General features: G+C 36.2%; 2 protein-coding genes across 3 annotated transcripts; both read left to right on the top strand.

Moving 5' to 3' along the window:
- The first annotated feature begins 24 nt into the window (after positions 1 to 24).
- On the top strand, positions 25 to 2542 carry Yod1 (Yod1 deubiquitinase). 2 transcript variants are annotated; one of them, XM_070316681.1, is made up of 5 exons: positions 25 to 506; positions 952 to 1096; positions 1378 to 1694; positions 1877 to 2130; positions 2259 to 2542. In XM_070316681.1, the coding sequence occupies exons 1-4, from the start codon at positions 264 to 266 to the stop codon at positions 2093 to 2095; spliced, it is 924 nt and encodes a 307-aa protein (XP_070172782.1). In that variant the 5' UTR covers positions 25 to 263; the 3' UTR covers positions 2096 to 2130; positions 2259 to 2542. The 2 variants fall into 2 exon arrangements, with proteins under 2 accessions (XP_070172782.1, XP_070172781.1); XM_070316680.1 differs by having other exon boundaries at positions 1877 to 2259.
- A 2300-nt stretch (positions 2543 to 4842) lies between these two features.
- Positions 4843 to 12848, top strand: Lili (LMBR1-like protein). The gene is made up of 9 exons (XM_070292934.1): positions 4843 to 5083; positions 9047 to 9311; positions 9571 to 9674; positions 9737 to 9863; positions 9958 to 10026; positions 10154 to 10283; positions 10377 to 10740; positions 10972 to 11203; positions 11392 to 12848. The coding sequence occupies exons 1-9, from the start codon at positions 5024 to 5026 to the stop codon at positions 11649 to 11651; spliced, it is 1611 nt and encodes a 536-aa protein (XP_070149035.1). The 5' UTR covers positions 4843 to 5023; the 3' UTR covers positions 11652 to 12848.
- Positions 12849 to 12917: the final 69 nt, after the last annotated feature.

Genomic DNA, 12917 nt, shown 5'->3' with positions numbered 1-12917 from the left:
CACTCTGCTCACGCGAGATTTGCGATTACCAGCTGCTAGTTGTCGTTATCGCGGATTATCATGATGACACGATAACGATGAATGTTCGAGGACGTACGTGAGGTTGACTGACCGTTCCCACCGTGACAACGCGACGACGGGGACGACGACGGCAAAGGCAAAGGTGCCGCGAAGGCACGTGCGGATCAGCTGATTGGCGGGGACCCCGAGACTTGACCTCGGCTCGCGTATCCATCATCTTCAGTCACAAGTCGATCATCGTCATGGCGGGCTTTGTACTCCGAGTAAAAACCAAGTCGGGTCATAAGATCGTCAACGGCCTCGCGCCTCACGACAAGGTGTCTCAGCTGAAAGCGAAACTCGCCGAGCTCACCGGCGTCCCTGTCGCCGCTCTCCACGTACTCGTCGGTTTTCCACCGAAGCCCATCGATCTGGACGCGGCCGACACCACCATCGAGCGCATCGGCATCATCTCCGGGGACACCCTCATCGTCGAGGAGAAACAGGTTTCTCTCATGATCTAATTAGAATAGAGAAACAGACGGACATGCATTCATTTTTTTGGAATACAGATAAATAGTAGATAAAGAAACGTTATATAATTCGCAATTACATTCGTAGTATTTCGTTGACATAAGAAGTATTAAATCATAAACATTTTCGAGAGAATCAGCCATTTTTTTCGAGTAAAATGTATTAAAAACCGAACATATTAGTCTTTCTCATATCTTCTTTCCATACCTTTTCTTTTTTTTTAAACTGGAAATACAAAAATAGAAAATTAAAATTAGACTCGCAACCTGAGAATTATTTATTTCAGTTATTCTTGTTTTTATCTAAGCTTGAACGAATGAAACTACTACTTATCATACTGGAAGATTTTACATTTAATTATTTTATTTAATATACAAAATCAAGTGGAAAATTGTCTTATATAAATATCATGTGCAGATTATGTTCAATATATCCAACGATTTTGGCCGATCACACATTGTCGACCAGGAAAGTTTTATCAATGCTCCCGGTGTCCTTATGAGGAAAGTCGTGCCCGCGGACAATTCTTGCCTCTTCACCAGTGTGGGTTATGTTTTGAATGGTGAGAAAGAGCTAAACGATATTTTTAGAATATAAAACGAATCATCTAAAATAAAATATTTTAGTAACTTTTTTTAATATGAAGAAATAAATATTAAAAATATAATTTGTATAATTTTAAGAAGTAAATATTAAGTTTTTAAGAACTGTATGAATTGAATGTCACAAATGGTTGAAAATATCAAGAAAAAAGTAATAATACAAAAATAATTTCAAAGTTGCAATATATTTGCTAAAACAGAGAGCTATAAATCATAATACTGCCGTCTAACGCTTCTTTAGGGAAAGTTGATACCAGTTGTGCCAGTTTCATGAGGGAGATCATAGCAAACGCGGTGGCGGCGGATCCGGACGAATACTCGGAAGCATTTCTGGGCAGACCCAATGCCGATTATTGCAAGTGGATTCTCAAAGCAGATTCCTGGGGTGGTGCCATCGAATTGTCAATTCTATCCAAATTTTATGGCTTAGAAATAGCGGTGATCGACAGTATTAACGCGATCATCAACAGATTCGGCGAGGACCAGCATTATGCCCAGCGGGTTTTCCTTATATTCGATGGTATCCATTACGATCCACTCTACTTGGAGCCACTTGATGTAAGTTTCTTCAATACTGTCAGTATTTGAAAATTTTTTAGCATAAATTCTCCCAGATTTTATCAAAATATAAAAAAATATAAACGATTTATATATATATATATTTAAACAGATCTGTCAATCTGTAGATTTAATATTTTTTTACGGATGGTTTCACAACTTCTTCGCCTTTTCTTTACCAGGGCGGCAGCATCCAAACGATCTTTCCCACTGAAGATGAGAGGATGTTGTTGGAAGCCGCCCAGCTCGCAAGAGAAGCGAGATCGAGTCGTCAATTTACGGATGTGCAAAAGTTCACGCTGATGTGCATTGATTGCAAGATTAGACTGAACGGACAAACGGCGGCGCAACAGCACGCTAAAGATACTGGTCACACGAATTTTGGCGAAGTGGCAGCGTAACCTCGTACCGTCTGCTCATTTTATCAAACTCTTCGGTGATTATCCTTGACCCTAAACAGTATACAGCGATCTTCTCTTCGATTCAAAGACATTATCTGGATGTTCTGGGTTAACTCATTTATTCATGCTCCTGCAACTTTAATATAAGTACTTATTGCTACAGATTTTTTGTGTACCACAAACATCGGAAACGAGAATTTCGTACGTGTGCTGGAAGGGGGAAGAGCAAGAGAGAAAGAGAGATAGGATCATGAGTGATATTATTTTTATAAATTATATTGAAACGTACATTGTGCAGTTATATGCTAAGTAATAATTTCAATAACATTTATATATTTTTTAGGTATTTGTAATAAAATTTTTTATCGATATTTACATATATATATATACATGTGTGTGTGTGTGTGTGTGTGTGTGTGTGTGTGTGTGTGTGTGTGTGTGAGTGTGAGTGTGTGTGTGTGCGTGTGCGTGTGCGTACATGCGTGCGTGCGTGTGCGTACATGCGTGCGTGCGTGTACGTGCTATGTGTTGTACACACATATATATATTATATGTATATATCTAGAATTATATCTTAAAAATATTTATGCAATATATATTGTTTGATTCGTATTATATAGGACAATTTTGTATAAATATCAAGAGGTATTTTATACTGTTTAGGATTAAAGAAATGCCGTTTCTCGTAGCTAGGCGCGATAATTACATCATGTTTTCTACTTGAGCAAAATACAATTTATAAATAGCAACATTATCATTAGGGCGAATCGTTTGCAATACACTCTCTCTCTCTCTATTGAGAATTGTTAATGCGCATAATACACAAGTTATTGATTTTGATTAAATATTGTTTTATTTTCGATCTCTGATTCCAGATTGTTCGTCTCAGAAAGCGTACATTATTTTAAATCTTAATGTCCTCTGTAAATATTTAAAAAAAATTTCAGTTCTATTTGGATACATGTATACATAAATATTAAGATATCTGACTTTGCCTGAAATCCATCACAAGACTTGTTTAGACGAACGATCATCACATCAGACGCGTGATCGGTCAATTTTTTTATACATACGCGCACAAACGTTTATGTACTGTTAGCGATCTAGTATAATGTATAGAATCTATGGATAATCCCAATTTCTAGTAATATTTTTGCCCCTAGTAAATTCTCGTCTGTCCTCGCCATAGATTTTCCTTACGAAAGACAAGCGAATCTTATTCTCGCAACGTCGCTATATAGCGCCGACTGACGCAAGGTACCGGAAATTCCTCTGTAATTTATCCGGAATTCATCGAGCGATATTAATCAGTGCCTTAGGCCGGTATTCATAGTCAGTTCTTATATTTAAGACCGTCTTAAGCACAATCTTAAGATGTCCTGAACCAATCACAGAGCCATATTACCATCTTAAGACATTACTTAAGATGCAAATACGGCTTTGTGATTGGTTTAGGACATCTTAAGATGATCTTAAATATAAGAACTGACTATGAATACGGCCATAGACATATAGAATGGACTGAGCGTTGCGATAGACAAATACGCTCGCTGTAGAAAAAGAGGTACTACATAGGAGGCTTATCTTGTCTCTTTTCCTAGCATCTCATTTTGTCCCTCTCCATATAAAAAATTACCAATGAAATGCTAGAAAAAGAGAGAAATATAGGCCTTCCATATAGTACCTCTCTTTCTACAGCGGGCACGCGTTTATCTATCACGCAATGCTCAATCCAGTCTATATATCTATGATCAGGGCATAAGCGGCCGTGGTGCAGTGTTGTTCTCGGGGACGCTTTTTTCGCGCATGCGCATTAAATGTGGCCTTTAGGTATGTGTCACGTTTATAAGAAAAAGGGTGCTATGGAACCTCTACTGAGATAATGTTAAAAATAAAGGAATTAAATGATCTGCAATATAAAAAGCAATATTATGTTCAGAAAAAAATGCTGCTAATTTTATTTCCGCGCGTTTATAACTTTATCACTATGCAGACCATTGTTATTATTATGATCGGGGCTTTGAAGATTTACTTGTTGTATATGTTTGACCCTTTGCAAATGCCGTATTAAATTTGTTTTGCTACATCTGATGGTAGTATTGCATAAATTGCAAAAAGCTTTATTTTCAGTTGGATGGAGAGCCAACCATCCTTTAAAATTATCTTCATCTAGCCACGCATTAACAAAACGTCTTTCTTTCTTAATGGCTTCTTTTTTGTTTTTATCTTCCATACTAATAAAAAAATAATATCTATTTATTATTATTTATCTAGCGTATGCTTAGCCTCCTCTGGAACCCGCCAAAACTTTCGCGCCTAATTGCCCTTGTATGCACACTACGTACTAACTATATACGCCGTCGCTGGATTTCTCTACCACTGCGCTGCGCATGCGCGAAAAAAGCATCCCCGAGAACAACACTGCGCCGTGATGATAGTTGGTTGGTCGATCGGTCGACCATAGACATAGTATATCTAGAGCGTGCGTTTGCCTTTATTCGAGGAGTGGGGGTAAAGATGCACGTAGAAAAGGACATACTCTGTTTCGTGCCCCTTGCGTTCTCCCTCGCTCGCACATAGCATAGCGCTCTCTTCATGCTACATGCTAGAGAGAGAACGCAAGGGGCACGAAACAGAGTATGTCCTTTTCTACGTGCACCTCGGCTCCCACTCTCCTCGACACTCGGTCTAGATATATTATAGTCTATGCGATCGACATTGACGGCGAGAAGCCGTGCCTACCGCCACCGTCTCGTAAAGTCGTAAACACAGTTCGACGTAAGACAGAGACACGTCACGAGTGACGAGCGTGTTACACCCTCGGCGTTGACGTTTCCTCGGGGTATGTTGCCGCGAAACCGTGCGAGACGGTAAAATGTTGTCGCTGCCGCTGACCGATCGAGACTATTCGCTGACAAACAGGTGAAGATGGAAGATGACGCTGACCTCAGGGAACAGTTGTTTCACAACACCGTGCGGGAAAATATAGTGAGTATACGTATCTCCTCGAAGCAGATATCTCGTTACGTCGACAATTTTCTGCGCTCGTAAAAAGTAGAATAAAAACCTGCGGTCTCGATTGTCCTTCGTACACTTCAAACGAGATTCTCGGAGCATATAACGCGTGACGGATTTTATTCTCTGACAAATATCTCTCCGTTAAAAAAATTCTACGTTACGTTGTATTTTCTATTTAACAGCGCATTATCCGAATTATATATATTTCATTATGTACATATAAGCTCGATACGTGCCCTCGCATGCAAGATTGAACTTTAGAGAAATGTGACGGAGTAATGGAGGAATTTTCGACGCGAATGAGGTCGAGTTTGCTCGCCGTTATAATTAACCAATTGCGAAAATCAACCTTATCATTCTACGATGAGCGATAAACTCGTTTAGCATCCGTTCGACAAGTTCGCCGCGTTGTCGACGTGGATCGACAAACACAAGGCTGTCTCGTTTATTTATTTATTTCAACATTCCTTTTCTTGTTTTCGATCGGTTATAAGAATGTAGATGTTGTATTTTACGCCTGTCTTGAGTGTAAATCGAAATTTTGATTCGAGATTATTTTAAAAACAATACTATGCAATATTTTGAAAAAGATAAGTTCTTTTTTTTTTCTTCTTCTTCTTATCTCTCTATCTCTGAGAGAGAGACGAGAGAACGTTTTATTAACGATAGAAATTTATTTAGATTTTTCTCTAATCCCGCAAACGTTTTCAGGGTGTCTACTCCCTGAAAAAAAAAACATGGAATATCTGAAGGATTGTCAAGGATTTCTTTTATCCTTGGAAAAATCAGGAAAATCTCATGGAATTTTATTGAATTTCAAATATTACGAATGATGCTTCGCGCAAGTGCGTTCACTCGAGTTAACGCACATGCATTTCGCAGACGCAGTCGTGCCTCTCGAAACACGTGTAGGAAGGCGCTCCTTTTTTTGTCGTCGCCTTCGACATCTTCGTTTTGCGAATTTCTCTCGACGACAAACCGGTTGAGAGGTAGAAAATATGCGACTTAAAAGAGAAGAGAAGAAAAGAGTCTGAGAATCGCTTAATTCTCGATCGAGCTCCAAGTTGATTGACCAGAGTGTCTTCTCCCTGGAAGAACTGCAATTTTCAAAGATTTTTTTTTTTTCTACTTGGAAAAATCGAGGGATCCTCGTAAGATTTTATCGAGATTCGTCGAACTTTTTAAAAAAAAATTCTCTTTCTGACAATTAACTTGCAGGATGTGATCGAATTTCTAAAATCTCTAATATATTAAGTAAATAATTATATAATAAATGCAGAGATAAATGTCACATGCACGATTATATAGATAATTATATTATATCGTTAGAAACTTTAATATTAGTCACATCGAGTTACCACATGCAAGTTAATCGATGATTAAATTAATTCGGATCGGAGAATGATCTTGAATCCACCGGAAACCGCGCCTCCAGGTAACTTCCGGTTTCGATTTAAATGGGAGTAACGGCGGAAGAGTGATATTACCGGATAAGGCGAATTTAATTGTTGCGATTCTGCCAGCTATTTTTATGACGAGATACTGCAATCACGATTATGATTATCAGATGTGCAATTATAATTGGAATAAACACGCGCTTACCAGCTGTTTCTAAATTTATTATATTAATACAATGATAGATGTGCGATAAAACATACCGTGATACACTCGAATAAGGTAAAATAAAAAAGCCATAAAGAAACACGAGGTATAGAATTAAGGAGGAACTGAACGGATCAGCTATGTCAAAAGTTAATAAAACCATTACATTTCGAAATTCATGAATTTGACAGAATTAAAATCATATTCTACAGGGCAAATTTTTCACTTTGACTCACAAATTAATTATTAATTTTATATTTTATAAGATTAAAGGTATGCTTTGCGCAAATATATTAAATTTATGAATATCTCGAAATGTATTAAATTTATTAACTTTCGACGTAACTGAGATCCGTCCAGTTCCTCTTTAAAGAGAAAGAAGAAAACGTGCGCGTAAAGAGATCCCGTTTAATCGACAATGATACGAGAAATGCGAATAGAGATATAGAAAAAAAACTCTCGTAATCGCGAAACGTTACGCTCGGTAAACTTTCGACGGGTCATTGATCAAAAATGACACGAGCGATAACGGTGTAATCAACCATATTACGTGTACCTTCTCTTTTATTTCTTCTGTCATTTGGAGCTCAATATCCTTATTTCGCAAATGAAGAAGCATTCTACGACTATTATTATTTTATTTAACTTTACACATATATGATTTTATTTTGTTAATTATTTTTAGTCTTTATTGTTCTTGAATTGTTTATCATAAAATAAATATAAATATTATATAGGTGAAGCTTCTTTGTAAGTGCATTGTTCTCGCGAAAGCTCGCCTTTGTCTCGCTTTCATCCGTCCTATTCTCAGCTCTCGACGAGAAGCTTTTGCCAACCACGACGCCGAAAATGTCACACATTCGTGTTCTATTTGTTCGTAATTATATACGCGCTCCGTTATTACATCCGTCCCCGGGCGAATTAATATGTCAATTACAACGTATACATCGTATTAAAATAGCGATAAGAGTTAATAAGTAGATAAAGGAACAGAGTAGTACAAACGAATTAGTGGATGAATAAATAAATTAACGCTAAGGGAGTGAGAGAGAATATCGATCGGAATATAAGCAGATTAATAAATTAAACGCGCAACACTATACTGTAATGTGTAATAGATCCAACGATTCAGTTGCGTTGCAGTCGTTGATTGTCGCATTTACCGCCAGTGTCCAAGTATGACCTCGTAGAAGAACCTTGTAGATTATTTATTACATCGATCAAAGAGAATTAATAAATTATAATATACTAATAAAAAATTATTTATATTAATATAAGAAATCACACACATTACATTATTCGATGCAAAAATACAATATATCCACAGATACTATATAAAACCTCTAGAACGGTCAAAAATACTTTTATAAAAAAAATCTAAAAACATTCAAAAATTAAAGTTTTCAATATTTCGTAAAAAAAAAAAAAAAGAGGTAAATCAATCAAGATTAAAATATTCAATTAAATGGAAATGCTGTCGGTTTTCCTCGAGAAAAACAAATTGAGAAATCAATATTTGTTGTTCCACTTATTAATATCATTAGCAGTTTTGCTGATTAATCATATCATAGGAAATTCTTCTGAAGGATATTTAAAGAAATACAATGATATGGGAGAAAAACCAACAGAGAGATAAGTTTAATTCGCATATATGTAATAAAGCTTCGTTTACCGACGCACTTTTGTATTTTTTTTTTCTGCGTTGTGTAAGCATTCCTCTAATCGGTGCTAATAGTATTTAATATTATTTACGTAACGTTATTTGCGACGGTGTTTCTCAGAATTTTATCAAGTGCTAAAAGTATCAAGAATATCTGGACAAATTTTTTCCGCTTTCAGTTTATCTTTCCTCGTCGTAATATAATCCTCTTCAACCATTTCGTTACAAAACCCACGCATCTATATAATTTATAATTAATAAGATACATGTATCTCTTGATATTGAATAATAATTATGATATATAAATAAATTATTAAAATATTAATTATATATACCCAAATATCATATATTTTATTTAAAAATTATATAATTATATATCATACAATTTATTTAAATATCATATAATTCGATATTATATATTCAACATCAAGATATTTAAATAAATAAACTAGTATCAATAAATTAACAAAAAATAATTAATATTTAAATATCAATAATATATACAATATATATATATATATATATATATATATATATATATATCTTTTTTTTTTAATATCATATATTAAATATAGATACATATTTTGATTATATAATAATAAAAAATTTGATGTAATCGTATTTGTATATGTAAAATATTGTTAACATGATTGATAACTTGTCTTTTGCAGATATTTCTGCTTCTTTTTTTGCTGTTGTACATCTCGAGTTACGCACTGATCGCACGCTTCAGACGCCGGGATCGCGACGATTATCTATCAGTGGACGAGGATGAAGCCACCGTGTATAAGATCAGTCTCTGGCTGTGCACGGTCGCCCTGGCGGTCTCCGTCGGCGCGACCCTCCTACTTCCGGTGTCCATCGCTAGCAACGAAGTGCTCATTCTCTACCCGAACAGCTACTACGTCAAGTGGCTTAACAGCTCCCTCGTTCAAGGTGAAAATCTGCGCGATATCACGAGTTGAATTTACAAAAAGATTTGCAAGACGTTACTCGAAAAAGAAATAGATAGAATAATTTATTATGTTTACGTAAATCAGATCACAGTACCAATTATAAGAAATACATATATAATGTTTTAGTAATTGATTGATAAGAAGAATATCAAAGGAATTCCAAAATAAATACCTTAGATTCTTTGTTTATATCTCCGTGTAGATATCGTGTTATAACAAAATATATTTATTGTCCACAGGTCTATGGAACCATGTGTTTTTGTTCTCGAACCTATCACTCTTCGTGTTTCTGCCTTTCGCCTATCTTTTTACAGAATCGGAAGGTTTCGAAGGCCATAAGAAAGTAAGATAGAATCTTGAAACATTTGTGAGGCCATGTCCTTTTTTTATTATTTTTGATCATAGGGCGTGATGGCAAGAGTATATGAGACAGTAACAGTCCTCTGTCTTCTGGGCACTCTTGTACTAGGAATGACTTACGTTCTATCGTCTCTGTTGGATGATCAAAACTCAAGTTTACACACATTGCTCAGTAAGTATATACATAGATACAATATGAGAATACTAAGGAGAAGTAAAATTCAATTGAGGATATGCGTCGATCTAATAGAGTCCGATCTTTATAGATTTATGGAGTTACTATTTACCTTTCTTGTACTCCTGCGTCTCGTTCGTTGGTGTAATGATGTTATTATGTAAGTATCGCAAGTTTTTTGAATAACACACTATCTACATGACAAAAGGAGAGATTCAATATGCGATATTCTATAAATATATTAATATTCTTCGATTTCACTAATCTGTTGTATTCTATATTCTTAGTATGTACTCCAGTAGGATTTGTACGATTGTTTGGTGTGGTGGGATCGTTTCTCGTTAAACCCCAGTTTCTGAAGAACCTGGACGAGGAGTTTTTTGCATATAGATTAGAAGAGGACTGTATTCACAGAAGGTGAGCGCTTTTCTCCCGTTTTCTTTTATAGATTACACGTTAAAATTTATAATTTTTATGATAACAGTAGCATATGTAACAGCATCAATTTAGATTGCAGCATGTGAAAGCGACGGGGAAGTCGTACGTATCACCGGTGCCGATGTCGTCGTCGGCGAGTTGCAGCTCGTCGACGCAGGAGAAGGAGGAGGATGAGCCTCTATTGAGTACGAATCCGGGCTTGCTATGCCTGAGGAACGGTGCTTTGCAAAAAGGTCTCTCTCAACGGCTGAACGACATCCAGAGTCGACGACAATTGCTGGATCAACAGCGAAGAACTTGGTGGGTTCGGCGTACGTTGCTTTATCCAGTGGCGATGTTAGCACTGCTCGTGTTATCTACTGCTACGGCTCTACTGGCGGTGCAAAATACATTGGAATTGCTAATAGGAATCAAAGCGCTGCCGTTGAGCACGAGGGTTCGTACAGACGCTTTCTTTCCCATAAATCTGTTAACTTTGAATCTCATCGCAAATCCCAAAAAGAATTCTAAGGGAAGCAAGAATTCTATAGTAAAAAACAATAAAATTTCGAATAATTAATTAATTGAAGTTTCTTGTTGCTAAAGTATTATTTTTTTCTATCAATTAATATGGAATTGTAAATTTATTCCAAGACTAATTAATTAAATTATGTTTTTATTTCAATAGCAATTTACGCTCGGCATCAGCTCCCTGTCTAAGCTCGGGCCCGTCGGCGCGACAATTGAAGTGGCGGTGATCCTTTATTTAGCCATAACTAGTGCGATCGGCTTATATGCTCTACCGGGCGTAAGAAGAGTTCAACCCAGACTTCGTTCTACGCCGCTCACCCATCTCATCGCGAACTGTGCCCTCTTGCTCGTGCTCAGTTCGGCATTACCGCTGTTATCGCGGATACTAGGTAACATTTGCAAGCCATCGACATGATTCCATTATTCTAAGAGAATTTTTCAATCACTGCGTATTATATTTTATAAGAATTATAAACGATTGAGAAAATCAAGAAAGATTTTTCGCGAATTTAAGAATTGGATAATAAAACTTTACTACTATGTATCTCATTTCCTGTTTCGTTCGTGTTTTTCTCAGGAATGACAAACTTCGATTTGCTGGGTGACTTTGGACGCATCGAGTGGCTCGGTAATTTCAAGCTTGTGCTCCTCTATAACTTGATCTTTGCCACGGCGGCGATCGGTTGCTTGGCCACCAAATTTACCGCGACCGTGCGCAAAGAGATCTACACTCGTCTGAGAAGCAGCTTGCTAGGTATTTTCAGAACTACGAACGTTATCGCCGACGCGAAGAAGAACTCACCGTCGTCAGGGATGTTTTCTACAAAGGAAGATTAGACTGATTTTATTATATTATTAAATAATTAATAAGCACCAGAGAGAGGGAGAAGAGAGACAAAGTACATCGGGATCTTGTGAAAGTTCTCCTGGCTTTTAAATTCTTACATGTGTTGCGTCTTGCAAATTACAGAAAACTCTCTGAGCTTTCGAATCATGAGAGACTTGCTTCTCAAATTTGAGAAATTTTGAATATACTAATCCTTCGACACTCTTCAGTTCTTAGATTGTCTTAAAGATTCTTATATATTTGTTAGAATCTTGATTATATCGAGGTTTTCTCTAATTTTCTATAATATTCTCGTATTTCGAAAGATTTTGAAACTTTTCCTTTCTTTTAAATTCTTAAAAATTTTTAATATTGTTTATAAATAATGTCTGATAGATGTGCGAGTGTCTGAGATAGACTTTTTCAAGAAATTAAATTTCGGGAAATCTTCGGAATCACGTTGGCGAATAATTTGTCAGTGATTTCGATACAATTCCTCTTTCTTTTTTAATTCTCAGACACTCCCGCGTGCTTCTGTCCTCGCATTATCAAAATTCGATTAAAAGAGTCAACGTAACTTTCGCGAGAGCCTAAAAAGTTTATCGCTTAAAGCCGATTAAACAAACGTTCTCATTCTGCCTAGTGATAATTTATAATTAAGACGCGCGAGGCCAGTTAAGGACATAACCTGATAGGGACAAAGAGACGGTGATAATGCGTAGCGCTAAATATTTATTTATTACACTAATATTATTTTTAAGAATATATTTGCCTGGATTCCCCCTTCTCCCGCCCCTCTCTGTGCCAGAAGAGGATCCAGCGTCGAGTGTGTCTGTGTTTGTATATGTGTAATTGAATGAATTCATTTACGGTGAATATAAGGATTGCAAGAAGAATACATAATATCAAGATTATCTATACATGTGTGTGTGCACAGAGTGTTGAAAGAAATTTATATCCAGGTAAGAATCTGTCCTTCACAGGAAGAATCTTCGTTGATAAACATTTATTTGTCTTTAAACACCTTCATTTTATAGTCACCGGTATCGTCATAGATAGAAGAAAATAAATTTTCTACTTAAATAATAAATATATTTTAATGACTACTTTGAAAATAAAAACCTAAGAAATTACTAAATAAATTGAAATAAAAGCTTAGAATTATTTAATGACATTTTATAGGGAAGAGTATAAAATGTTTTCAGACTGAAAATAAAATGCAATAAAATCTTTAAAGAAACCTTTTCTCAGAACAGAACCTATATACATCACAATCA

The sequence above is a fragment of the Polyergus mexicanus genome, unplaced genomic scaffold (assembly GCF_030449975.1).
Source record: "Polyergus mexicanus isolate NDT 795.1 unplaced genomic scaffold, iyPolMexi1.0 SCAF_3, whole genome shotgun sequence".
NCBI lineage: Eukaryota > Metazoa > Arthropoda > Insecta > Hymenoptera > Formicidae > Polyergus > Polyergus mexicanus.
This window is presented reverse-complemented; position numbering and strand designations above follow the sequence as displayed.